Source organism: Psittacula echo (assembly GCF_963264785.1).
Source record: "Psittacula echo genome assembly, chromosome: 2".
Classification (NCBI taxonomy): domain Eukaryota; kingdom Metazoa; phylum Chordata; class Aves; order Psittaciformes; family Psittacidae; genus Psittacula; species Psittacula echo.
Genome location: NC_137737.1, coordinates 38,731,875 through 38,758,724, shown reverse-complemented (window position 1 = coordinate 38,758,724; position 26,850 = coordinate 38,731,875). Strand labels below are relative to the sequence as shown.

At 40.2% G+C, this 26,850-nt stretch overlaps 1 protein-coding gene across 1 annotated transcript in view; it reads left to right on the top strand.

Moving 5' to 3' along the window:
• Positions 1-24,997, top strand: part of ST8SIA6 (ST8 alpha-N-acetyl-neuraminide alpha-2,8-sialyltransferase 6) — a gene marked incomplete at both ends in the record, with an annotated part of 34,335 nt that extends 9,338 nt beyond the window's left edge. The window contains 6 exons of the mRNA XM_080612024.1: positions 495-593; positions 6,179-6,265; positions 17,812-17,956; positions 20,196-20,308; positions 21,509-21,601; positions 24,529-24,997. Coding sequence (XP_080468150.1) covers positions 495-593; positions 6,179-6,265; positions 17,812-17,956; positions 20,196-20,308; positions 21,509-21,601; positions 24,529-24,997 — 1,006 coding nt within the window. The remainder of the gene's footprint in view (positions 1-494; positions 594-6,178; positions 6,266-17,811; positions 17,957-20,195; positions 20,309-21,508; positions 21,602-24,528) is intronic.
• Positions 24,998-26,850: the final 1,853 nt, after the last annotated feature.

Sequence of the window (26,850 nt, the reverse complement as noted above, 5' to 3'; positions counted from 1 at the left end):
GAAGTATTAAGCTTGAGTCAAGAAGTTAAGGTACAAGTAGAAAGATCCACTTCACCTCTGGTGTTTCCTGTATATATTATATTGGCTCTGAATATTGCATTTCATCAACAACTTTAGGAAATTTCATCTGCTAAATATTTTACTGGTGAATATTTTAAATATCTGCAAAACACAATCTTCCAGAGGCTTCCCATTTCGTTTCTCTTTCTAATTACATTTTCTGATTACAGTGTGAAGCAGAAAATATAATTCAGACTATGAAATTGGGTTACTTTAAAGAATCAAACATTTTTATAGTCACTAGCGGCAAACTCGCCTTATATACAAGAGCTTCACAGTAAGTCAGTAAGATTTCTTTGGTAATGTTTTTAGCTAAATCAATGGTTATTAATCGTATTGGTATAGCAAAAAAAATGTGACAGCATTGTCAGAGGATGTTCTGTCTTGTAAAGTTTGTTGCTTTTTGTCTCTCCCCTCCCCACCCCCCCCAACAGAACAACTGTTAATAAAAATGGAATTTACCAGTTCGAACAGGCTTCAAAATGTAAGGCAATTCAGGACAGCATTTTGTCAGCATCTACCAAGAAGAAGAGGTAGGTGTTTGCTGTGCTTTCTGCTTTGTTTGCTTGTTTTAAGTAGGAGGGTAAAAGATTGCCCTCTTTTACGTACTTCTTGATGATATTGATGTGAGGCTGTACAACAGGAAACTGAAAATATTTAACTAATGTTTGCCTGCATTTTTTCTTTCACATGAATTAGATTTAGTCAAGGTTGGATTTTATTTTTCTTATTTTCACAATATAAGTCAGCAAGATTTCTCCTTGCCAGTTAGCAATGTTTTATTCCAAGATATTCACAAAGAGGCTGTACAGAATCTGTGAGGTATAATTTCACTCTTGAGTGTCTTTTTCCTGATTGGCGAACACTCCTGCTATGAGCAACCTCAGTTAATGGGTTCTTTTCAGAGTATTCACTAGAGTAAGTATGGAAATGTACTAGTATAAAAACTTGCTAATTAATTTTACTCATTCTAATGAATGGTTCACAGGAAAAAAAAAATACTCAATTTTGGATACATTGAAAAAAAAAAAAAGTAAAATCCCAAATTAATTTTGGATTTTAACCTTCTGTTCTGCCTTTTCCTGACATGGAAAAAAGATCTTTGGTATCAGCCCTGCTCAAATTCCTTGCCACTTTCTAAAGTGAAAATGGGAGAAGCAGCACATTGCTTTTGACATGTAACGTTTTGCCTATATGGATGCACCAGTAAATAAAACATTGTAAATGAGAAAGGCTTCCCATTAAGACTGGATTCTAGCTTAAAATTCATTATTTGACATGGTTACTTTAAAATTGGAAGATTGAAAGCTTCCCACCCCCCCATTTGTGAAGAGAAATGGAATGAGAAACAAAAGCTCTGCTAGAAATAATTATGTGTCTTTCCCCATTCAAAGGACTGGAGATGTCAAATTTTATCTCAGCATAAAAACAACGTTAAATCACGATTTTAAAACTTCTGCTGTCTTTTCTGCCCCCTCCTTTCACCTGTTTTTAAGTCACCATATTCTCAGCATTCTGTCTTTACTCATTTAATTATTTGTTTTTTCTTCTCTATAACCTTTCCTCCCACCAACATTCCACCTCATCAGTAACACTGTCATTGAAGTTTTTACTCTTTTGAAAGGTGTTAGACCACTATGTTACTGCTGTGCTGCTGGTGAGAGCCAAAACAGAGACTGGCAAACAAAGGTCAAAGAATACAATTGACTTTAAAATTCAGTGATTAACAGTAAGAGAGGGACAACCAGTCACAGTAGTGCCTCCAAAATCCAGCTATAGCAATATAATGCTGCTATTTATTCCATGTGGTACAAAATTGTACAGGCTGCAGCAACGCGGATGAGCTCTTCATACCTAGAACGTTTTGAAGCTGAGACTGTAGGAGAAACTCTGCAAAGTGTGAGACCTCTATTGTGTGGCTAAAGAGAAGGGAGCTGCACCATTTAACAAGGCAGAAGATGAACTAGGCAGGTAGGAAGAGAAGCATGCTTGGAACAAAGGAGCAAGGGACTGCTTTATGCCATGAATATTGCAACTCGTTGCCCTTCACTGAGAGGAGCTTCAGGGATCTGTGTTGCTTTTTTGAGGTGTGACCCACAGGCATGATATATAAATGCTTTATATTGCAGTTCTAGACTTTCAGGGACATTCTGGATCCTCCTTCCTCTTAAATTGGCAGAAAGGGAAAAAATAACTAGTTTAAAGGTTGTCAAATGATTTGATAGTAAAAGATGCGATGTAAGTGGGAAGTTGTTATTATTACAGCAGGTATGTGCTGGTGGTGATAAAGAGCCTGAAATGCTGAGTTTTGCTGGGAGTTTTCCATTCTTATTCTAGAGCAAGCCGTGTACATGCTCTCCTGAGGGCTTTAAAAACTAATAGCTGTTTTGGTACTATTAAAGTGTCCAAAGGCAAAAGGGACCGTCATTTTCTCTTGCATTTCCTGTAGTTATTTCTCTTTTTATTTGTTTCTTTCTTGAACATGAGCTGCCAAGTAGGAATATTTCATTTTTTCACTCCTGCTGCTCAATTTTCCTTCTAATTCAAATAGCTATTTCCTCTCTTCCCTCTCCCACCCCTCCCGCTCTCCCCCAGTAGTTGTTTAGTTTTAGCAAGTAACAGCCAGGCTGCATCTGTCTTCCTGTTCTGACATTTTACCTATTGTCTCCCTACTTTCTAAACACTTCCATCCTTGCTGTTGTCCTTTAAATATCTGCCAGAAATTAGAAGGTACTTGTACTTCGTCAGTGCCTCAACTGTGCATAATGATTCTACCTTAGCCACTGCAGTTAACATAGAAGGTCACTATGTACCTGACAAGTACTATAGACAAAAAACCCTTCCAGGTGTTATTTGTCAGCAAGGCTCTTACAGTATGAATTTCCTACAACAGCAAGTTATTATAATGGCTGTGGTGCAAGTGGTAGACAAAACCAGAACAAAATGTGTTTCATTCACTATTCTCAGCAGTGTAATTGTTGTCTTGTCCATGTATTTTCATAGTTCAGTTTACCTGAGCTTTTTTATCTTAATAATAAACCCCTTTTAGCATCAGTGAGTAAGTGCTGTAAGCACCTGGGTGCCAGTGGAAATACAGGTATTGCTCCAGCTCTTTAAAATGGAACAGTGGAGAAGAGGACCGTCTGGGTCACAGCAGAGCCATGAAATAATACCCTGATGGCCTTCTGGACTGTTTTCGATTGGAGGAATGAGTCCCCAAGGCTCCCTTAAAGCAGGAATGCTAAAATAGGCTTTCTGAGAGGAAAACAAAGCTTTCTGGGCTGTAAACTCAGCTGCAGCAAATCCCAGAGCTTCACTCTGAGTCTTTAAAAAAATTAATCAATGGGAATATTGTCTGTGTTAAAGTAGAGCTCATTGCATGGAAGCCTTATATTGGTGTGAGCAGATGTGGTGGCTGTGTTGCAGACCTATCGTGGCTGGGAGCTGTCCCCTGTCCCTCAGCACATGCTGCTGGGATGTCTCTGCCAGCGCTGGCAAAGATGAGTTCTGACAGTGCATCGTGCCTTTGTAAGTCACAGAAGGAGCAAAACCGGATGCGTAGGGTGAGCAGAGGTGGTGGTCTACCTTTTAAAAACCTGCATGTGGTGCTTTTCTGGGTGAGCTGCTGAGTTTGGACTGAGCAAGAGCGATTCCATCCAGTAGATAGTAGTGGAAAGGCAGCAATGTTCTTGAATTGTAATTGATGTTTTCACCATAGGTGCAGCTTCTGTTACATGCATAGGAAGGTCCTTACAGTTTCTGACAGTGAGTGCCTGTGTTTCTCACGAAGCCTCAGAACTAGCATTATGGGTGATGCTTTGATTTTTCTCCTTACCAAATGTTTCCCTGTAAGTTGCTAATAACTTGTCAGTGCAGGCAATTTCTTTCTGAGCTGATGGTAATTTTTCTTTTCATTTCTGACTCTGATCTTCATCTTATCAATGTCTTTAGGGTGGAATTTGCTTTTTCTGTAACTTTTTTTTTTCTCCTGGATAATGATAGTCTAAGTAACTCTTCATGCTCTGTTATCCTATTAATTTTTGGAATTTATCCAGAAGTCCCAGCATCTAAGAGTTATTCATCATTTAGCCTTAAGGAATAAAACTAGATAAGTGATTAAATATTAGCATAGACTATTTTGGTCCTGTGCTTCTATCCCATCTTCCCCCACACACGCGCTCCCTTCCTGCCCTGTGCTGGTACTAACACTTCCCTGACCCCATGGTGAGCCAATTTAGGTAGCAGCTTCAGCAAGAAAGCAGCTCCATTTTCTCTGGCTTCAGTTCCAAGTCTGCTAATACAACATACCAGCATGCAGCTGCCAAAATAGGAAGGCCTTGTTCCCAGTTTCTCTGCTCCCATCACTCCTTGCTTATAGTGGCAGTGTTCTTCAGTGGTATCTTTCCTGATCTCATTTAACACGTTAAAGAAAATGTATTTTCATATTTATTTTTTTTTTTTTTTCCTTCTGAGGTTGTTGATTTTGTTGTTTGTTTGGTTGTGGTTTTTTTGGCATGGTGGTAACTTAGTGTCCTATGAAGGCATTTGACAAGTGTAAAAGCTGGTAGAAACAAAACCAAGGTGGAGTCAAGTAAGTACCAGCAGTGAGTGACAGAAGGGAGAGAATAGATTCAGAGCTGGACTGGAAGGACGAAGCATGTGCTGCAGCAGGTCAGACCAGCTACAGCTGCAATGAAACTAGTTTTGCTCTTCTCTCACTTCTGCCCATTCATTCCTTCTCTCTGAGCAGTGCAAGGGCTCAGTAAAATCAGTTTAGTCACAACCATCTAGTTCTGTTAAGAGTCTGCTAAGTCTGGAGAATGGAAATCGTACATGTCACAGGAGCAAACTTGAGACAAAGACCAGTTCTAATGTCATATTCTTCTTAATAGTTTCATTTCTTTTTCCATGTGGAAATAGGACATGATTTTACTGGGGGGTAGATAAACAAGTTACCTTTAGCAGCTGCAGTACTTTTATGAAGCAAACAAAAAAAGGGATCTGTTCTTTCAAATGTTTGCCATAAAGCTGGGATAATAAAAGCATGTTGAACACAGATGAGAATGAAGCTTTTGGGTTGACCTCTCCTGCTGCAAGCCTCCACAGCCTTTTTAATATTCCTTTTTAGCAATTCTTATGCTCCATTTAAAAACCAGTGAGGTTTCTTGCCATCCATAACTCTTGTAAAACTGTTAAAGATACTCACTTGTAAGGTCCAGCTTAAATAAACTCATGATCATTTGGTTTTGGGCCAGCACTAAGCCATTTTTGCTAAAATAATAGAAAGTAGATCTTTTCTGGAGATATGAGTCCCATAGAATTAGTAGTCATTGCATCCATGTCATTTCTTCTCATTCCCCAAGTCCTTTTCAAAACTATGTTAGGATCCAAGCACAAATGGAAAAAGTAATAACATTGAACCTATGGGGGAAGAAATGTCTCCATTCTTTTAACTTACATGGTCTGAAGTATTAAACATATGGACAAATATGAATCCCTTGAAAGGGTTTAAAGGGAAGCATGTAACAATGTAACCAAAGTCGTGATTGTTGTAAAACAATAGATTGTTTTGTTTAAGAGATAATTTGAAGGAAATTTACATCTGTAAATATGGTTCTGTGTTCTTAGATGATTGGACTGGGCTTTAGGGAGTCTATAAGGTAAATGAAGGAAAAGGCATAAGACGTGTCATGTTTTATCTTGGCTTGCAAGAGCCACATTTCAAAACATTGAAGTCTTGAAACACCAAGTGTAAGAGGGTTTTTTGAATTATTTTGAACTTCTGCGTTTGAGATGATTTCAAATAACTTGAAGGTATTAATGGTCAAATATTGAAAGTTTGAAACCAGTGTACTTCGGAAAGTTTCTGAAAAGAAAAGTTCATTAGGGCATCCCTATTAAGAAAAGATGTTTAATAGGTCGCGTTAATTAAATGAGGATAGTACTGTTACAAATTACAAAAATAAAATAGGTCATAGAGTTCTAAAAGCAACCTATTATATATGCACCATGCACATTATTATTAATACATTCATCATTTGAATGTTTTAGAGACTGTTTCTAAATATACATACAGCTATAGTGTAGTGTTTGATGTTGCTGCTGTTGCCTTTTTTAGATATACGGAAGACTATTATGTTCACATTGTCACAAAACTGCAGAACTGCACCTGGATAAGGAGACCAGAAGAATCTATGAAATTCAGGTGATTTTCATTGTCTCACTTAGAAAAACAGTTTACCCTAGATTTGTATAACAAGCCATGATTTTAAATCTTCCTTTCTGAAAACATAATTGTGTGTTGCTTTTAGACTGCATTTGTAGCTATACGTTTCTATTAACCTGTTGCTGTTGGGGCTCTTGTTGGTTTGAATCGAACTGTGCAAACTGAATAGGATAAATCTATGCAAATGAAGCAATTTCACCCACCTCCACTGTAATGAATAGTTAACTAACTTGGGTAGAATGGATTAAAATATTCCTAACACAAAGCCTACAATATTTAAAAAAAATCAGTAATGTGATTTTGTCCATCTGAACTGGCACTCTGGTAAAAGACTGTGTAATGAACCAGTGTATTTCTTACCCCAAGGCTATCGCTTCGATTACAGAAATGCCCAAAGCACTCATTAGAGTTGATGCTGCAGGGTAGGTTTGAAACCCCTGAGCATGTAAGCACATGATTACATCCATCCTTTCTCAGGATGGCACATAAATGCATGCTCAGTAGGGATGGTGGTCCCTGAAAAGCTTCCACTATCATTTGGAAGTGCATCGTGCTGATTTTAGAGAGCAACTTCACTGTGCCAACCCTGTTTTCTCCAGGGTGAATTTCTCTCTTGAATTACATTATTATGTGGAACAGAACTAAAGATTCTGTCATGATCATTAAAAACAAACAAACTGAGCTGTCTTCCACCTCTGGAGTTAACCAGCATTGAAAACTGAATATCCATGCCCAGCAGGATACCTTTGGAAGAAGTAGTTTTGGGGTGTGTGTGAGAAGCTTTCTCTGTAACATAAATTGCCGTGTTTGTTGTGTATTGGAACTGACTAATTGTGTTTTCAAAAGCTGAGGTAGGAGAATACACACGGTTAAGGTTTAAGAAACTTTCAGTTAACTCGGGCAGGCTTTAGCTGTGCACAGGGATACCAGAGTGTGATAAGGAGCTGTAGAAGCAGCCCATTCTGTTTAAGAACAGGCAGGTGTCCTGTACAGAGTTGACAAGAGGTGAAGCCGCTCTCATCTGCTCTTCACCCTGCTACATTTAGGCTTATTGTTGTCCGGTCTTTTTTTTTTTTTAGACTTCTTTTCCTTCTGAACAGACCAGCCACCACTTGCAAGCAATTTGTTCATATGGACACAACCCATGCTAAAATTCTAATGGCAGTACTGCATATTCTTCTGTCTCTATGATATTTGATCTGCTTTGATATCATCCAAAATTTCTTTGCTATGACCAAGGACTGGTACTTCAGTTTAGAGCATTGCAGATGATCGTTTTACAAAAGATGTGTGCTTTTGTATCAGTCTTTTCTTTTTCCATTGTCTCAAACTCCTGTCTGTTGTTTTTTTAGAAACAGGATATTAAAATCTTACAATTGTCCCTGGTCCCATACCCTACTGGAGACTTTCAAGGCTCTTAGCAGTTGGTCAATAGAGGCTTTAAAAAAAATTATTCGAGAAAGGGAGAAACAAATTCAGTATAAAATTTACTGTCTAAATCTGTATACACTCCATGCTTTTTTTATCAGATTTTGTCTTAAGCACAAGAGCCTGAAACTAGCTTAGCAAGGGCACTCTAGCTGAGAAATGATGCACTGGGAGAGCTCTGTGGGGTACAGAGCTTCTAGAAATGTGGTGTAATAAATGAGTTAATAATCCCTTGGCAGTACATTTCTTGCTTTTTCTAACTTTGCCTAGTGTCAGTAATGCATAATAATTGTGTGTTACTCAGTTCTAAAAATCTCATTGAGTAGGTAGATAAATACACCCATTTTTGCAGAAAAGGAAATTAATCTCGGAGGGGCTGTGCAGCAGGAGTTGGGTAATACAGCTAGCCACCTTCAGGAGCAGAGCTTGAAGCTGCCTGTGTCATACTACTCGCCTGCCAGTGCCACCAGAAGTCTGCCTTCTGACTAGACTGCAGAGAACATGCTTGACTTCTTTCCCTGTTTGACCATCTGTTAAATGGAGCGAGCACTTTCATGCTTTGCAGGTGTGGTGTCAATTTTATGACATCTCTGTATTATCCTGAAGTTCTGAAGAACAGGCATGCATATTTATAAGGGATTTAATGTCTTATGCTTCAGGGCATAAACTAACCTCTAATTAATAAGGTTCAAAACCAGCTTCCTGTGGGGTAGTGAATTTTTCAGAGAACCTTTCTTGTGTTTTCCAACAGTCTTTGCTGTTGGCTACTGTCATCCTGGTAGTGGAGTGAGGGAATATACGATCTGAGCCAGTAACTCTCGCGTTCCTCGAAGACAGCACTGTGTGCCAATGAGTACACATTGATTCTCTTTGTAAGCCACACTCCCAGGAGATCCAGGCCAAATAAAAGAATATGAATTAGAACTGCAATGCAGGCAAGAAATATTTGTCTTTGTATTTGCCAGAAGCATTACAGCCGACAGCCATGCATGGCACAAACCACAATGCTTTTACTAGCATAGTGCAGCATTCCAGGCTGACCCTCTACCGTCTAGCTCAGCTTTGCCATGCAGCTGTGCAAACTGTGTACGTTTGTTGGCAGAGAGCTGCCCTTTTCCAAATTACTTCCTCTGCTGTGGAGGCTCACATGCGCTTGGCTGGATTGCTATCTGGCAGTGGTCAGTGGTTCTTTACAGCTCTATAATGTTTAGCCATGCGGTTCTCAAAATCAAGAAGAATCATGAGGCAAGTACGAGCCATGATTTTCTCTTTAATACCTCCCAAATCCACAGTCACTCTTCTCTGGTTGTGTTATTTTGTCCAGCCTCTGTCAGGGAACCAGGCTCCTGGCCCTTCGCTTGTTTCAGTATCTGTAATGCTGACATCAGCGCTGCCAGATTTAGGCTGCCCTCAGAGGAGAAAGTGCAAGCACTGGATTCATTGCTCTTGCAATCCTAGTCAAGGTTTATTGTGCCCCACAGTAGTGTTTGTCAGCCATCGCTAAAGAGGTTGTATCTAACTTCACAACACTAGCAGAACAGAACACAACAGAAGTGGTATAAATGGCATCCTGCTAACAGTGGTTTAGGGAAAGCCTTCTCCGATGTTTACTGCCACTGACATAAGAGAACTAGTCAAGTATTTTGTTATGCAGACCTTTCCTTTATGAAATTTAGCTGTGCTTTTTCTTTTTTTTTTTTTTTCCCCATTTCTCTTCTTCTTTATGGCTTTACAATCATCAAGCATCTCCGTATTACCTCTTTGTTTCTAAGCCCACCTGAGTTCTCCCTCCCTTTTCAGATTCACATCAGCTTTAACTTGTTTTAGACAAAGCAAGTGCTCAGATCTGTTGGTTATAAGAGAGGATAGGTAGAAACTCGGAAAGGGAGGGGAAGTAGTCTCACAGCTGCCTGGAAGTGTCGTTCTCAAAGCTCCAGGAAAGCAAGCTGGGTAGCTTCCTCTGCAAAGGCCCTTGTAGCTACATGCAGTGGAGTCTCAGGTTCCCTAGGTAACCTGAATATTAATTATTATATTAGTATTCTTCAAAGGTTTTCCACTTAAAAGAAATGTTTCATTAGTGCAACAAATTACAGAGCCCAATTAGGTGCAAGCTGTAATCGTGTTGGGTTTTTTTTTTTTTTACACCTCCACATCCCTTTGCTTTACAGATTTCTAAGCTTGATTTACTCTCATTTGGGCTATACACCCATGGTGGCAAATAATCTGCAGGTTTTCCAAATAGTTGCAACTCCTGGTTTTGCTGGAAGCTAAGAAATAGCTACAACAGCCTTCAAAATTACTGTGGGGGGAGGGAAGGAGGCTATGGAGAAAGGTGAAGCAGATGCTGTGTTTCAGTGAAGCCTCTGGGCATTGTATTTCTGTGCTGTCTTGCTGAGCTTGGAGCCTGGCAAAACAGCGAAACAGTTCTTCAGGAGTGGTATCAGTCTGAAATAGCCCTGTGTGAGCTGTGGATAATGGCCCCTCTGCCCACAGAAATACCATCCTGACAAACCTTATTTGCATCTGATAATGAAGGGAGAAGGGAATTCCTGCAGTTTAGCTGGCACACTGCTCCACCCCACCAAAATATCTTAAACTTTTTTTGAAAGAATACAATACTACTTAAAAAACCCTGGATCTTTAAAAGAATAGTTAAAAGATCAACCCATTTTCCTAGCCCTGTAATTTCCCTCCTGCTTTTTATTCCACTTGACCTCTATTACCCTTTTCCCGCTTTAATATCTCTTCTGAAAAGTGTGGTTAAACATTCCTGCAGATTATAAAACCCCACTCCTTGAAGAGATTAATTTGTAGTGTGCTACACTGTGGTATATAAATAACAGTGCTGCTCACAACATCTGTGTACTGCACTGAACCACAGTTGAAACACAAATAAAATGCCCTTCAAGGTCAGTTTATGCTTCCATAAGCTTACATGACCGCATAATCAATAGCTTTCCTAAACAGGTCAATAATTCCACTCTACTGTCTGAAATCTTCCATTGGAGTATGCAAGAAAACATGCAGAACTCTGAGATTACAGTGTGACTTGAGAGTACATTTGCTCCATAGGTTTAACAGATCATATGTAAAATCAAGACTATATATTCAGAGACACATTTCTATTTCAGGAGAGAAGAAGGGGGAGTTGAGAGATAGTAATTGGGGACAGTTTGGAGAAATGGTTGAATTTTTAATTGCTCTACAGACTATATACTTACTAAAGGCTGGAGGATTCCTATGAGGGGAACCTAATTTGGAATCAGACTGAGTTAATTATGTCTTCATGGCAGACTCTTTAAATAGTCTTTGGTTTGGCAATTTTATTACACTTTTTACGTATGCAGCCTTGATTTCAGATTCAACCCTGTTGGCTTTCATTGCTTTAGACATTTATGATGTTACTTCATTTATAGACAGTTTAAGAGCTGTCGGAGTAGCATTCTCCTTCAACATGTTCTGTTTCAGACACCAGATTTAACCACTCTTTTCTAAAAGATTTGAATAATATGCCTCATTGCACATTGATGCTATTGACTTGGATTGAGAAGAGCCTGCCTGGCCCATATGGTTGTCTAGAGCCCCCAGTGCAGTACAGTAAGATAATTGCTTGCTCATTATATGATTTTACAGCAGTGGGCATACATGAAAGGTAGTCTCGCTATTTGTAGTCACACCCTTGAAATCTTGCTGTTACACAGTGGGATCTTTTGTGGGTTCTTCTCTGTACTGACAAGACAGTCTCTTTAATATGAAACCTCAAAGTCCTTGTTGTCTTCACATGTACAGTACAATAACTCACATGAGCTAATGGTTACAAACACCCGAGTTAGGTGAAGTATTGATACAAGCTATTAGTCAAGCATAGACTTTATCTGGTTATTAATAATTCTCAGACTTTTGTTGCTTGGTATACTTTGCCCTTTATTCAAATGATATTGCAAACTGTGCTGTGAGATACACTTAGCATCAGGCTTACGGGAGTTACAACTTTAAATATTCACTATTCTTACTTTGTGTTTGGTTATCCCTTTTATGTGGTGTTTATGTGTGTTGGGTAGCTGAAGATCCACAGAGAGATATGTCTGTGTAAGCACTGCTGATGTGGATAATGTCCAGGTGCTTTATAACAGCACTGCTGTTTCTTTTTGCCAACAGTTGCTTGTACAGATGTTCGTAAAAGGTGAGTTAGAGTCAAATGGACAGAGACCACTACTGAAAGAAGTTTAAAAATCTCAAATTGTTGAAATTCTGCACCTTGCCTAGGCAACCTGTTTCATTGTGCTTCCTAACTTTGAACTTAAGCAAATTTAGTGCAAATTATGATTATTTGCCTCATTGTCCCCAGCGTGGCCTTAGACGACAGTTGAGCATCTACTATTTAAAGCAATGGTCTGTGTATTTTGATACTTCTTCAGTGTCCATCGCTATCCACTCTTCCCCTCCTCCCACCTCAATTTAGTCCAATGTATAATGACAGTAAACTGGTTCACACTGTCCTCAACAATGAAGAATGCTCTCTGGCCCCAGGTCTACAGGCACTGGCATCACACTGAAGTGTAGTTTACACAAAAGAAATGCTATTAAGTTCACACAGTTTTGTCAGGTTCTGCAGGCTCACATTCTCCTGGGAGTACTGCAGCCCCTTGAGGATCATGGTTAATTGTGCTGGCCCAGTGCTTCAGCTTTAGGCTGGAGCAGACAGTTCCAGTGCTGTATTCTCTTTCCTGTGTCCCAGAGTAGGAGACTGTGTAACGTGTCGGTGCAGAAGCAAGTGCCTTTTCACACCACATATATGTCAGAATAAAATATTTTTTAAAATCTAGAACAAAATGACTTTGGCTAAGCATTTCCAATTAACGTGTTCTGAAAAAAGAATCCTACTTATTGCAGAAGGGTGAATCAAAGGTCGTCTTGGTGCTTGTATCAGTAGTTTGGAGGAGAAGGGAAGTTTTTAAACTCTGTAGAAACTTGTTCCATAAAGACAGATTTCACCCTTCTAGATTCTTTGCATTTCATTCAGGATCAGGGCAGTTCTGGTCTTTGGACCAGCTGAGAAGCTGCTGCCCCTAGACTAACTGTTGACTGCTTTGGCCCTTATGGCTGGTTCAAATTGAGTTGTTGGAAGGAAGATGTTGGGATGCTTGCAATAAATTGCAGAATAATGTGGGTTTTTTTTTCATTCCGGACAGGATATATATATATTACTCTGTGTGCAGCTTTATTGCTTATACAGTTAGAAATCACTAATGCTGATCCCATAAAGAATCAACTTTTGCACTTCAACATGAAGAAACTGAAATACAAAGTATAGCTGAACTCTAACCACAAAACCCCATAGAATACAAACTACTGTTATTTCCTTTAGTGCGAGGTGTCCCTGCCCATGGCAGGGGGGTTGGAACTAGATGATCTTAAGGTCCTTTCCAGCCCTAACTATTCTATGATTCTATGTGTGCATGCTGTGTCTTGTCAGCGGGCACATACAGCCTGTACACAAGCACTGAACCAGCTAAAATGCTTCTTGGCTACAGAGCTACTACAGGAGCTGCAAAGAAACTACATCAGCATATTTAGATCCTGCAGGTACTTTCTGACTTCCACTAGAGTGGACTATATAGAAGCTTGGAATAGTTGGGTTTGGAAGGGCCTGTAAACATCATTTAGTTCCAACTCCCCTGCCATAGGCAGGGGCACACCTCACACTAGACCAGATTGTTCAAAGCCCCATCCAATCTGGCGTTGAACACTGCCAGGAACGGAGCAGCCACAGCTTCTCTGGGCAACCTGAACCAGTGCCTCACCCCCCTCATAGTGAAGAATTTCTTCCTAATGCCTAATCTAAATCTCCCCCCTCGCAGTTTAAAGCCATTCCCCCTTGTCCTATCACTACATGCCCTTGTAAACAGCCCTTCTCCAGACTTCTTGTAGGCCCCCTTTAGGTATTGAAAGGCTTCTCTAAGGTCTCCTGGAGCCTTCTCTTCTCCAGGCTGAACAAGCCCAACTCTCTCAGCCTGCCTACAGCTCCAGCCCTCTGATTATCTTTGTGGTCCTCCTCTGAATTTGCACGATACATGTCTTAATCTTATGAAGTACATACTCTTTCGGATGTCTTTACCTCATGAGAGAGACCACATATGACATTAATACTATGATGACAACTGCAGTAACAGATTGCTTGAACTGCCTTGTCTCCACCTCTTCGTTATTCTTTGCTGTCAATTGTAGACGTACCATATGTACAAAATCCTATATGAACAGATAGCTAAATATATTGTTAGTGGGTATTGCTTTCTGCAGGTTACATGCATTCCTGCTGGAGTTCTGTACATGAATGCTTTGGTACAGTGAGATTCTGTGTCATGATTTGATCTAAGTAGGAGGTTTCTATTGTTACCTCCAAATTTTTAGCATGTATGCTCTTAGGTAAGATCAGAACAGGTGTCAGTAATCAGTATGTATTCTGTTGTTTTCACTGCGTTTCTGAATTAGCCTGGCTCTGTTTTACTTGTGCAGTGGATCCATAATATTAATTTAAACAATTATTTTCTTATTAATTCTGATATCCATTTTTCTTCCAGACTGTTTCTGCTTTTATTGAAGAACTCATTCTTGTGGAACGAGTAATAAAAAGCAAACCCATATCATCTGTATTAATGACTGTTATCTGTCATTAGTTTGCTTTTTCAGGTTCTGGTTGCCATCACACACAGAACTAAAGCTGGGCAAGAATATTTTGGTGTTATTCCTTCTCCTCTGAACCTCCTGTGATTTACACATAATATTTAGGCCTTTAAGCTACTTTTAGCTTTAAGAAAAAAATCAAAGAAAACAAAATTATGGGGTTTATGATCCCTCATCTCCATGTGATTGCCAGAGAGCAGTGAGGGATGGCTGCTCCTTAAGGGACAGAGAATGGGATCCCAGCGCAATAACCTGCTGGCATAGCAGACTCTAGTAACCAGGCTCCTCGCACCCTAACCAGGAGTGGGGCAGCCCTAGACCTGCGCATGGGCATGTGCCATGGTATGGGATGGGCATAGCTGGAAACTGACCCTGCTGTGGTGTTGCTGGGCAGGGACTGATGGCTCTGGGGGGCTGAAATGGGGTCCAGGGTCATAGGCAGGATGGGGGTGGCCCCAGGGGCTGTACAGTGATAGTGAGGCTTGATGGTGCCCTCAGGGCATGACAGTGATGTCTGAATCCTCTTATGACGGCAGTACATATTAAGGTTAGAAAGAGCTGCTGATGACACCAAGCTGTGTGGTTCAGTTGATACGCCGGAGGGAAGGGATGCCATCCAGAGGGACCTTGACACGCTTGTGAGGTGGGCTGATGCCAGCCTTATGAAGTTTAACCATGACAAGTGCAAGGTCCTACACCTGGGTCGGAGCAATCCCAGGCACGGCTACAGGTTGGGCAGAGAAGAGATTCAGAGCAGCCCTGCAGAGGAGGACTTGGGGGTGTTGGTCGATGAGAAAATGAACATGAGCCGGCTTCAGTGTGCGCTCGCAGCCCAGAAAGCCAACCGTATCCTGCGCTGCATCAAGAGGAGCGTGACCAGCAGGTCGAAGGAGGTGATCCTGCCCCTCTACTCTGCTCTCATGAGACCTCACTTGGAGTATTGTGTGCAGTTCTGGTGTCCTCAACATAAAAAGGGTATGGAACTGTTGAAACAAGTCCAGAGGAGGGCCACGAGGATGATCAGGGGACTGGAGCACCTCCCGTATGGAGACAGGCTGAGGAAGTTGGGGCTGTTCAGCCTGGAGAAGAGAAGGCTGCGTGGAGACCTCATAGCAGCCTTCCAGTATCTGAAGGGGGCCTACAAGGATGCTGGGGATGGACTATTCATCAGGGACTGTAGTGACAGGACAAGGGGTAACGGGTTCAAACTTAAACAGGGGAAGTTTAGATTGGATATAAGGAAGAAATTCTTTCCTGTGAGAGTGGTGAGGCACTGGAATGGGTTGCCCAGGGAGGTTGTGAATGCTCCATCCTTGGCAGTGTTCAAGGCCAGGTTGGATGAGGCCTTGGGTGGCATGGTTTAGTGTGAGGTGTCCCGCAGGGGGGTTGGAACTAGATGATCTGAAGGTCCTTTCCAACCCTAACTATTCTATGATTCTATAGGGAAAAGTATGCGAAAAAGCAAGTGAACTCTAGTCAAGAGTGGTTCACTAACATCCAGTGTTCCCCTACTTAATCATTGTACTCTCCTGCCTCATTGCTCCATTTGTTTTTTTCTATATGCTTAAAATAGTACGCTATATGCTCAGTTGTTTTCATCATGTGTTTACCTTCTTACCCACAAGAGCATAGTTTCGGTTCCATCCCCACCCTTGTACCTAGTGGTTTTAATTGACCGCAGACCTGCCCTGCTGATTAAAGCTTTGAGCAAGGCAGTGGAAATCACTGCATTCAGGGAGTGGAGCTGAATATGGCTGGTGGAAATCTGAGCCCTACTATTTCAACCCTCAGGAGCTGTGTTTCCTGTTAACATTTCCTGGTAACTCTCCTAGTATGGTTATTTCAGATCTGTGTCACCCCAGCACTCAGTTGTTGCCAGTGTTCCTCACACATCTGGGAACTTTGAGGAGTTTCAGAGCTCAGTATTCAAAATGGGTTAATATGTACAGTAAGCAGTTTGACAACTGAAATGGTAATCTTTTATTTGGTGTTTTATGTATGAATCAAATCAACTTTCCCACCTTTTATTTCCTCCATTTTTGACTGTTATTTCAAGAGAAGTGAGATTGAGAGTTATCCCAGACCTGTTCATTATCTTCCTTGTCTTCCAGGAAACATAATCCTTGGGTTCTTCCATGTACTGGACTGTGTCTTATCTCCATCAGAAATAGAATTATATTATTATAAGAATATTTGCTCTGTGTACGTTGTTGATAAAGTTGAATGAAGCAACTTCTCTTAGCTGTGTCTTACCCTATTAAAGTCAGCTTATCAGAATTTGGCCTGTATTGTTTAAGTAGTTCCAGTGGTTTGGTTTGCCTTACTCACAGAAAAAGTGTGAAACAAACCTTTTCTATTCCTCTGGCTCCGACTGTAAATATATCTGTATTTTTTCTTCACAATTAACCTTCAGTGTTAGGACAGAATTCCGTGCTCTGTTATCTTCTTCTAAATTCCAAGCAATTCTGTTATCAATGAATTTCCTTCTCTAAATGGTTAGTTCTCTTAATATCCCACCTAATGTCCTGACAATTGATAGATAATGTCTGATGATGAATATTTCAGCCTTACAGTCTGAAAATTGGATCAGGTAGCAGCAGAGAGAACATTGTTCCCTAAAGCAAAATGAATTACAGCATTTCATGTCTGATTTCAGAGGTATGATGGGGCTTTTCATTGCATTTTACTGTTAATAATATAGGATGTTTGTACACATAATATTTTTATAAGTTTGGAGGTAGCAGGAATTGTAAGATGGGTGATAGCCTTCACTCCTACATAAAATTTGAGTGATTCACTTGCAGTCTTATCTATTTAAGGATTTCTGCTAGGTGTTTTGGAGAGCAGCTTTGCTGTCTGTCTCTACCACAAAGATATCTGTCTTCTTTATTTTCAAGTTGTGATGTAATCTATTTATTATCTGTGATACTGTGCACAGGCAAAGTGTGCTGAACAGGTGTGGTAATGAATTATTAATTAATTTGCCTGTGACCATCTACCTCTTCACTAAGTGCTATGGGCAGTACTTCCCATCACCATTCCTTTAATCTGCTTGGTTCTTTCTTCAGCCTTCTAATTTCCTACAATCACTCATTCTATGTGGATAGAAAACACATTGTTAATTCTTTTGAGGCTGAAGCAAATAATAGTAAGGAGAAGACCAATTACAACTTTTTCTGGATGGGAAAGGGAGAACAAGGGAGGAAAACAGGATAAGAGAAGGGGGGTTCTTGGTGTGATTATTTCTGAACGTTTGCTGTGAAAGGGGACTTGCTTTAAAAAGCAAGTCAAGGGTTCATATAGCATTTTGTTGCTTAGTTAATTAGAACTGTTTTTCATTGATCTACTTCTCTACCACTGTTTTCCTGCTTATTTGCCTGTCTTTGAGCAGGTTTTGTTTGGTTTTTTTGCAGGTCAGAATTAGCTTCCTGCTGTGATGCAGTTCACAATTTTATTGCTTCTCAAAACAACAGCCCACTGGGAAGTAACATGAGTTATGAAGTGGACAGTAAAAAGACCATCCTCATTACAGAGGACATTTTTAAGATGCTGCCTGTGGTAAGAACTGTATCTTTACCTGTTATTATAATTGCAGTATCATATATATGTTGGATTAGTAAATGAGCTGCTTTCTTTGATTCCTCTGGAAGAGGCCATTTACCCCCTGTATACACTTATTCATTCACCTCGTAAGACCTGTTTTTTAGCTGCCTTCCACAGTGGTGGAGGCATGGACAGAGTACCATAGATCAGATTATAGGCAGAGTTGCTAAAGAACGCAAGTTATATCCTGATTTGGCAGCCAGCTGAGTTCAGGAGTGAATACTTTGAGCATGTTTGCCTTACTTTTCTCATTCCCATTTTCAAAGGCATTTCAGTCTGGAACAACATTTCATATTCCTCATATTCCCATGGCATTTCTGGTGCAGGCTTGGGCATATAACTTAGGAAAGCTATTTTGGTGGTAAACCTGATATAGAACAAAACAGAATAGAATAGACTATTTCAGTTGAAAGGAATTGAAAGCCCAATTCAGGGCTGGCCAAGTTGAAGCATGTTGTTAAGGGATTGTACAAATAGCTCTCAAACACTGACAGTTATGGGGCATTGACCACCTCTCTAGGGAGCCTGTTCCAGTGCTTGACCACCCTCTTGGTAAAGAAATGCTTCCTAATTTCCTAATTCCTGAATCTCCCTGGTATAGCTTTGAACCATTCCCATGTGTCCTATCACTGGAAACCAGAGAGAAGAGCTCAGCACCTCACTCTCCACATCTCCTCCTCAGAAAGCTGTAGAGGGCAAAGAAGTTGGCCCCAACCTCCTTTTCTCCAGACTAGACAATCCCAAAGTCCTCAGCTGCTCCTCACAGGACATTGCTTCCAGCCCTTTCACCAGCTTTGTTGCCCACTGGGATGGAGCCTTTGCAGCCAGAAACACAAGTTGAGCAAAGGAATGCAGTTTTGTAGATCGGGACTTACAGTCCTGATCTACAAGGGACTTACAGTCCCTTACAGACATACAAGCTCTGAAAATGAGACAAAGATGGGCACAGATATGTATTTAATTTCTCAAAAGTAAGAGCACATGGGAGCCCTCTTACCCATTGTGAATTTGTGAGATGCCAGCTATGATGAGTCTAGTCCATTCTAATGCCACTGTGAATCACTAAAACCTTCATTGCAATAGAGGTTACTGTGGCTCCAACTTTGAGTGGAAGAAAAAAGTGGTATGTTTTATCTGAACGTATACTTGCTAAGCTAGCCAGAGTTGTCTGGCGTTTGTGTTCTCCTACTGTCTTTTCAGAATTGAGCAAAACATTTGAACTTGTTGTTGATGTCTGCCACTTTCCCCACGCTTCTTGCCTTGTTCGTAACAGTGTCACTTCCTGATTCCCTTTCGGTAAGCTGCTGAGAGAAGGAGGAAGGGTAGTGCTTGCTGTAAGCAAATTTTGACTCAATTTTACAAGTGAGTTCAGTTTCTGCAGTGAAAGTAGCCCAGCTATTGGCCTCTGTGTTGAATGTCAGTGCTTCCACAGCAGGAGAGGCTGAACAAGATTTATGAGATGTTTCTGAGGCCCTGGGATAACAGCCAACTATATTAATGTCAAATGAAATAGCCAACAAGTTACATTCATTTGCTAGGTTGTGATCTCTGCTGGTTTGCAAGTGGCTGCACTTAGCCCCCATTCAGCTTTCCCCCTGCAAGACAGCAACCTCCAACAAGGAGGGGAGTACAGTGTAAGCAGCCACAAACAGTAACTTCTTCAGTTAGCTATTACATTTGCCATGACTTAAACCAGGGCACATGACTGTCCTTAACAGCATCTTCAGGTTATTTTACATCAAGTGTAATTGTGTGATGACAAAGTAATGCACATTTACAAAGTTACCTTCTGTTAGCTGATAAACTTAACAACTGTGACAACCCCCAGTCTGTTACAGTACAAAGGAAAATGGCTAAATTCAAACTGTCTTCAGTGCAAGTTAGGTCCTTAGCTTGTAAAACATTCAGTCCGCTACTGGGTAACTTTTGTGTTAAGTGTCTTTAAAGATGTTAATCTAGTTTTAACAATCCTGCGTTATTCCTTCAAAGTTCTGACGACAGAAGTAGCAGTTCTCAGTCTGTTGCTGCCTATTTTTGGCTCTTGGTTGTCCAGGCATGGCAACCCTGTGTGCTAAATGGTGAATGCTTTCACTGGGATTTCCCAGATTAAACCTACAAGGACAAATGACTGAAGGTGCAAAGAAACAATCACAAGATTTATAAGGCATTGTCTGTGTCTTTTTATTTGTTGCAGTCCTCTCCTCTTTCAGTCTATCCCTTCAAGACCTGCGCTGTGGTTGGAAATGGGGGCATTCTGAAAAATTCCAGCTGTGGAGCTGAAATCGATCGGTCTGACTTTGTGTTTAGGTAAGAGCTGCTCTTTCTTACTGAAGTGTGTCCAGTGTTTCTGAAAACTTGGTAGGCTTGGAAGCATGCCAGTGCCAGTTTGTAGCAAGATCTTGCCCATTCTTTATTGCTGCCTCCCTAAGGATACTCCTTATGCTTTGTAGATTTCAGAACACTGCTTCTTAAGTAAAGAGAGGACTATAGGCATATATGTATGATCTATGATTGCAGAGATATTTATTTTTAATCAAGATAAGAGAATAAAGAAAACCCTGAAACTGAAATAAGACTGGCATTAAATGTCACAGGTTTACCTTTACCTTTGGTTTAACAAAGGGTTTACAAACCCTTTGTTAAACAACACCCTTATGTTGGCTCACTAATACAGTTATTTAACTGCCCCAATATTTGTCTCACCTTCTGTTAGCCATCTAAAAATTTAGTAATCTAATTGAAGTAGATTTTTTGCCTCCCTCTATAGACTGTGGAGAAACCTAGGTACATTCAGAGAGTAGTTTGGCGCACTCTGTTAGTATGTGACTCACGCTTTGTAGTTCATGCAAAGGAACAGAGTAACAGCGTGCAGGTTCTCTCAGTGATGTCCAATCACTCAGTCTGCTGGATTTTGTTTTCTTTCCTACTTTTGACTAATATTTGAGCTTTTAAAATTAAAAAACCAAAACCAAAACAAAGCAAAACAGAAAAACAAAACAAAACAACCTTTCCAGTTAGGTACCTGTCTTCATAAAAATGGGAAATTGATATAGTAAGATGTTAAACTTACTGACTAGTTTGAAAAAAATGCTTTCTTTACCTTTTACAGAAATCACTGTTTCTGCAATTGGGCAAGTTACTCCATTGTTGTTGTAGAAGACATAATAGAAGACTTCCAGAAGAAATGCATTGTTTAGGCAAGAGGGGCAGTTATACCTTAGCATCTAACACAGGACATTCATAGACTGGCGCCTTCTGGGATTTTAGCTTTGCTCCTGATTTGTGAGATGATTTGTGAAAATGAGCTCCCTGTGCCCTATTTTAACCATCTGTACAGTAGATTAAATATTTTTACTGGAAGTGCTGTAAGCCTTATTTAATATTTGTAAAGTGCTTAGAGATCTCTGGGAGCTGATGTGGAAGTGTCATTGTGCAAGAGAGGAATTTGCAAATATTAACCAGCATTTCTGGTGCGCATCTGTTAAAGTAAACGTTTCTCAATTTCAGGTGTAACCTCCCTCCAACCGTGGGAAGCATTAGCAAAGATGTTGGCAATAAAACAAACCTTGTGACTGTTAATCCGAGTATCATAGCTCAGAGGTAAGTGCTACTGCAAATCTGTTTTGGTGCAATATTGTGTAATTGTTTGACATGATTTAGATTTTGTTGGAAATCCATTGGGATACCAGCATAGAGAGCAGTGCATGCAGATTACTTCATTAAGCTTTAGTTTCCATGTAAAATATGTACCAGTGTAAATGGAAATCTGTTAAACCTGGTCTTTTTTGGAGCAGGAAGGAGTCAGCAATGCCCATGTTAGCAAGTGGCTTGGTTAGCACCAGTCCACAATTTATGACAGAGTAAAATTGATGATTGCAAGCCCAAGCCTCTTCTTTTCCCCCCGTGACCCTTATGACCCCCAGCATAAGAAAGGAATTGTAATCGTAAATCAGGAAAGCTTGGAAATGTGTGTCTGACTCTGTCAGTAGGACTGTAAGCACATGCTAGAAGCTGTTCTGATGAAGGCTATTTCCTGAATGGAGGCCCAATTTCTGTTATCCATTTTCTCATTCCTTGTAAAAGCTGCTCACACAGGTTTTTTTTCTCAACAAAATTCTTCTTTTTTTGCACCTTCTTGATGAAAAGAAAATCTAATAAGGCCAGGCTGAGTAATCTGACATCTTCAGCAGGCTGGAACTGCAGCTTATCTATGAAAAGGACTGCTGTGGCATGTTATTTACTGCTTACTGATCTTACTGTATCTTGTTGTCTGTCATAGCTGTATTTGTCAAATACACAACATCAGAGCTTTTTATTTTTTCCTTTAAAGGAAGAAGGGGAAATTATAGTGAGCATAGAAATGGCTAACAAGCATTTGTTATTGATTCAAGGAGAGAATGTGATTTTTGCAGTCAGTACTAACTACCTTAATGCTTACCCAGGCCTTTTTGACTTAAATGAAGATGAGTTATTGGTTCCCCAAAACCAGATTTAGCTTATTGATGTTAGAAGGGCTGCACAACAATATGAGGCAGGAAAACTTTGTCCAGTGACTCAGCATCATTGGTGGCTACTGACCTGGTGCATGATTTGTCTGGGCTTGATCAATGTGTTCTGCCACAGCTGCGCTCATTTTTTAACCCAGTGTAGGCACACCAGGGTTCATAGCAGTTACACTGAAGGAAACAGGAGCTAAATCTGCGTGAGGATGAAATGAGATTGAGAGGACTTTAAGATTTAAAAATCTAAAAAAACAATTGAATACTCAGAGAACACTGTAAATGCTTTGAAAGAGGAGTAGGAAGCAACTTGGCACCATTTAGCAGAACTAAGGTTTTTTTCTTGTCTCAGAAGACCTGTTCTGACTTTGTTCACTCTAATTTCTAATTCTGTGTTTGGGTACTGGGTTAGTCTGCTGTTATTGTTAAGGTTAATCAGCTTTTGAACTGTGCCTGTCAGGATGTACAATATAGGTGAACTCTCTTGGGGAGAGAAGCACAGTTCTTATGTGTCCAAATGGAGCTGGGCTACACTGCACCTCACAGGGGCAGAGCTGAAAAAGAAAACAAGATGCAGTTGAGTTGTTCAGGTTTCTAGCTATGGAAGAACAGATCTGAATTGTGTCCTGAAGGCGCTTTATGTACTTTACACTGAGTCGAAATAGAGAAGATTCTCGTAGTAAAGGCCAGAAGTTCACCCTTCAGCCACTCTTCCTAGCCACATGCTTGGGTGTTTGTTGCTTGCTTTGACTGTGTGGCTGCTGCATGCACAGGGGGCTGGGGTCAGCAGGAGGGCCTGAGTTGTCTTCATTTTGCTTCAGAATCTGACGGTAATGGCACTTTTCTGGGAAGCAGACCTGTAAGTTTAAACCCCCTCAGCCTGAGAGGGTGTATCACTCCTTGCAGGAGTTCAGTTGTTCAAGAGGTAACTGCTAAGTCCTCCGTGAGGGTTTTGAATTGAAATGGTGGTGGCTGCTGTCCGCTGTCTTGAAGTGCTCCACAGGAAGAGGGTTTGAACCTACTCAAGTTCTGAAGAGAAATTAAACCAATTTTTCCAGTTTCTGCTGAAGCCATTTGTGAAAAGTGGGCTCTGGTAGTCCTTAAAAGGTGAAAGTACATGGCTCAGATAGAGAGACAGCTACCTACAAAAGAGGACTCAAGTGCTTTGAATTCTAAAAGGGATTCAAGTGCCATATATTCACGTGATTCAGACAACTCAGATCTATAGAGGAAACTAGGTGAGTGACCCCCTTGTGTCTTGTATCACTTCTTCGGTAACTTTGGAGGTTCACTATTCAATGTTTGGGAGCATGGGAATTAGTCAGTTGTGAGAACTAAAGTCTCCTTGCTGGTTGTTGGGAACCGAAGCATCTGAGAATAAATCCTCTTCATTTGTGAAGTTAGATCCCTAACTCCATCTGTGCCCTTTGTAGTCAAAGGAGATAAATAGATATGCTTATATTTTCAGCTATTTTAAAAGTATATCGAAAGCAGTTAAGACTCTGTGAAACTTGAGCACACACTACTCTTTAACACTCCAAGACTGCTCATATGCATTCTTGTATGCATTTCCAAACGGGGCAGACACCCAGGTTTTGAAGAGAGGTTATTATATACCTATTGATGTAAGGAACACATTTCATAAGCACATGCAGTGCATATCATACTGTGCATAGTATAAAATTACATAGTGCATGTATTTTTAAACACAGGAAATAAAAATGCCTTTTTTTTTTTCATTCTTCTTTGAAATTTCTTGAATTGATTAATTCTGTAAACAGGTCCTGGTCTTACTAGCAGTGAATTTGATCTGCTTCACTAACTCCCATGTTGCCACTTCAATCCTATGGAATGTGTTCTTATTATAAAATAAAGACTGATTTTCATAACTGCACATGTGACAACATACAACGGGTTGGTATAAATTGACTGTATAGACAGGCTGAACTGGTGCAGCAGAGTTCATAACTTATATGCAACTATTCCAACGTTCCATTCAGTCTTTTCCTGAAATGTTGTACTTTGCAGATACAACAAACTAAATGAAAAGAAGGCTGAATTTCTGGAGAACATTGCCGTCTATGGAGATGCTTTGCTTTTATTGCCAGCATTTTCCTTCAGAAGCAACACAGCCACTTCTTTTAAAGTGTATCACACTCTGCAAGAGTTCAAAGCAACCCAAAGGGCAATATTTTTTCACCCCAGTTACCTGAAAAGCCTTGCCCAGTTCTGGAGAACTAAGGGTGTGAAAGCCTACCGGTTGTCATCTGGTTTTATGATCACCAGTGCTGCTCTTGAGCTCTGTGAGAATGTGAAGCTCTATGGTTTCTGGCCTTTCTCAAAATCCATGGAGAAGATGCCAATCAGCCACCACTATTATGACAACCAGCTGCCTAAACCAGGTTTCCATGCAATGCCCAAAGAGTACAACCAGATTCTTCAGCTTCATGGCAAAGGCATTTTGAAGTTGCAGTTTGGTAAATGTGAATCAGACTAAAAAGGTAGGTCACATTCTTGCCACATAAAATGTCTTTATTTAAGTAATGTGTCAAGAGAAAACTTGTTTTGTGAACTGTGAGTCTGTGCTTCATTAGGAAGACATTTCTACCTTACACTCAATGAAAGTTGTGTTCCTAAGTAAGTGAAAGGTCTAGAGTTTTCTGAATAAATCTACAGAGTGATGTTTTCTAATTGTAAACTAAAATTGTAAACTAAAATGTAAAAAATTGTAGGGAACATGGTAAATACACATTGCCAACGTAATTCACAGTCATTCGGTACTGTTTCCCTATCTCAGATGTGTGTCTCTAGCAACCTGTGTCTGGTTTGGGATCAGTTCCCATGAACCAGCCTCCTTTGTGAATTGCTCTATTAAAGGCAATCACATGCCATAATGTACAAGAGAAGATGCCTAATCCTGGCACAGCCTTTCCAGATGTATACAGAGGCCAGCGTAAGGATTAAGACTGCCCATGAAGGAGTAGCATGCACATGCACCCTTGTTCGCTCTTGTTAGGTAAAGATAAGTTTAGAGCAGTGTGCTCTCACAGCCCTGGATGCAGCACAGCTTGTGGACAGCAGTGAGGAAGCTGCCATACTCTACAGCAGATCTTGCTGAGGATTTTACCTTGAGGCAGCTCAGAATCTGGAAGTTACAAATATAGGAAGAAGTGTCATTCCCTTTCTTCTGTTCTTTCTAACTGTCCCATCCCCCTTGGATCTCTATGTAATGCCTCAGAGAAAGGCAGCCTGGAGTCTGGGCTCTGACCTTAAACCAGTTTACTGTGTACAGGTTATAGATTACTTTGAAAATACTTATCTGCATGTTTTCAATCTTGATTTGCCCAGTTCACAAAATAAGATCAATTTGTATAAATACTTCCATCTTTTAAGCTAACTCAAATTCCAGCTCACAGTACTGTTGTCAGATGTGCCTTTTACAGAACTGTATATTTCCAGGGGATTCAAATTAGTGTAACAGTAAGTGTAATGTGTGGTACAACTACCACTGTATACAATATGCTTTAACTGGACTGATGTAATCTCACAACTCTATTGCTCAAGTTAAATAAATGAAAATAGCATCAACTTGTTCAAGCCAGAATTTTTAAGTTCAAAAGCTCTTCTTCTGGCTATGTGAAATTTCTTTGAAAGTCTCCTTTGATAGTATTTAGAAAACGTGCTATCAAAGATACATTCACAATTGATTCATCGTCAGAGACCACTAAGTTTTAAACTAGCAAATTGCTAGTACCAAGAAGGCACAGTTTTATTCAGTTTCAGTTTTATTTGAAGAATAAACTGCTTTCATACATTATTAAAATGATATAAAATGTGTAAGAAGAGACCTTAGAAGCAACCTAGTGAATCCGCTCTCCTAGTCCGTGATAGGTGATAACCTAGGAGGAGGTGTATGTGTATGTAGTTTCACATGGCTGAGGTATGCTTTTTCACTTGTGAAAAGTTGCAGCATACCGGAAAGGTTAAGAAATACATAATGCATTTTTTCCTAGTGGCTAAGCTGTTTATACCCTGCAGTTTCCATTGTATTTATTCTTCCTGTAATATAAATGGCTGGAGACATACCATGCAATTTTAATTGTAGTAACTACACCAGCTAAGAAAATGAAAGGCAGCTCTTTAGGAATATTTAATCTAGGGAGAAGCAGATAGAAGCCACAAAAATGTTTAAGCACCTGTATGGGTTAATTAAATGTTGTCCATGCTTGACAGACTGAAAATCACTTCCATCACCAAATTTGCAAAAGAAAAAAACCACCAGAAGGGTAAGATGTGCTGCCCTAATTTACATTTATACAAAGAAAAGTGAGTCCTTTAAAACCAAAGGAA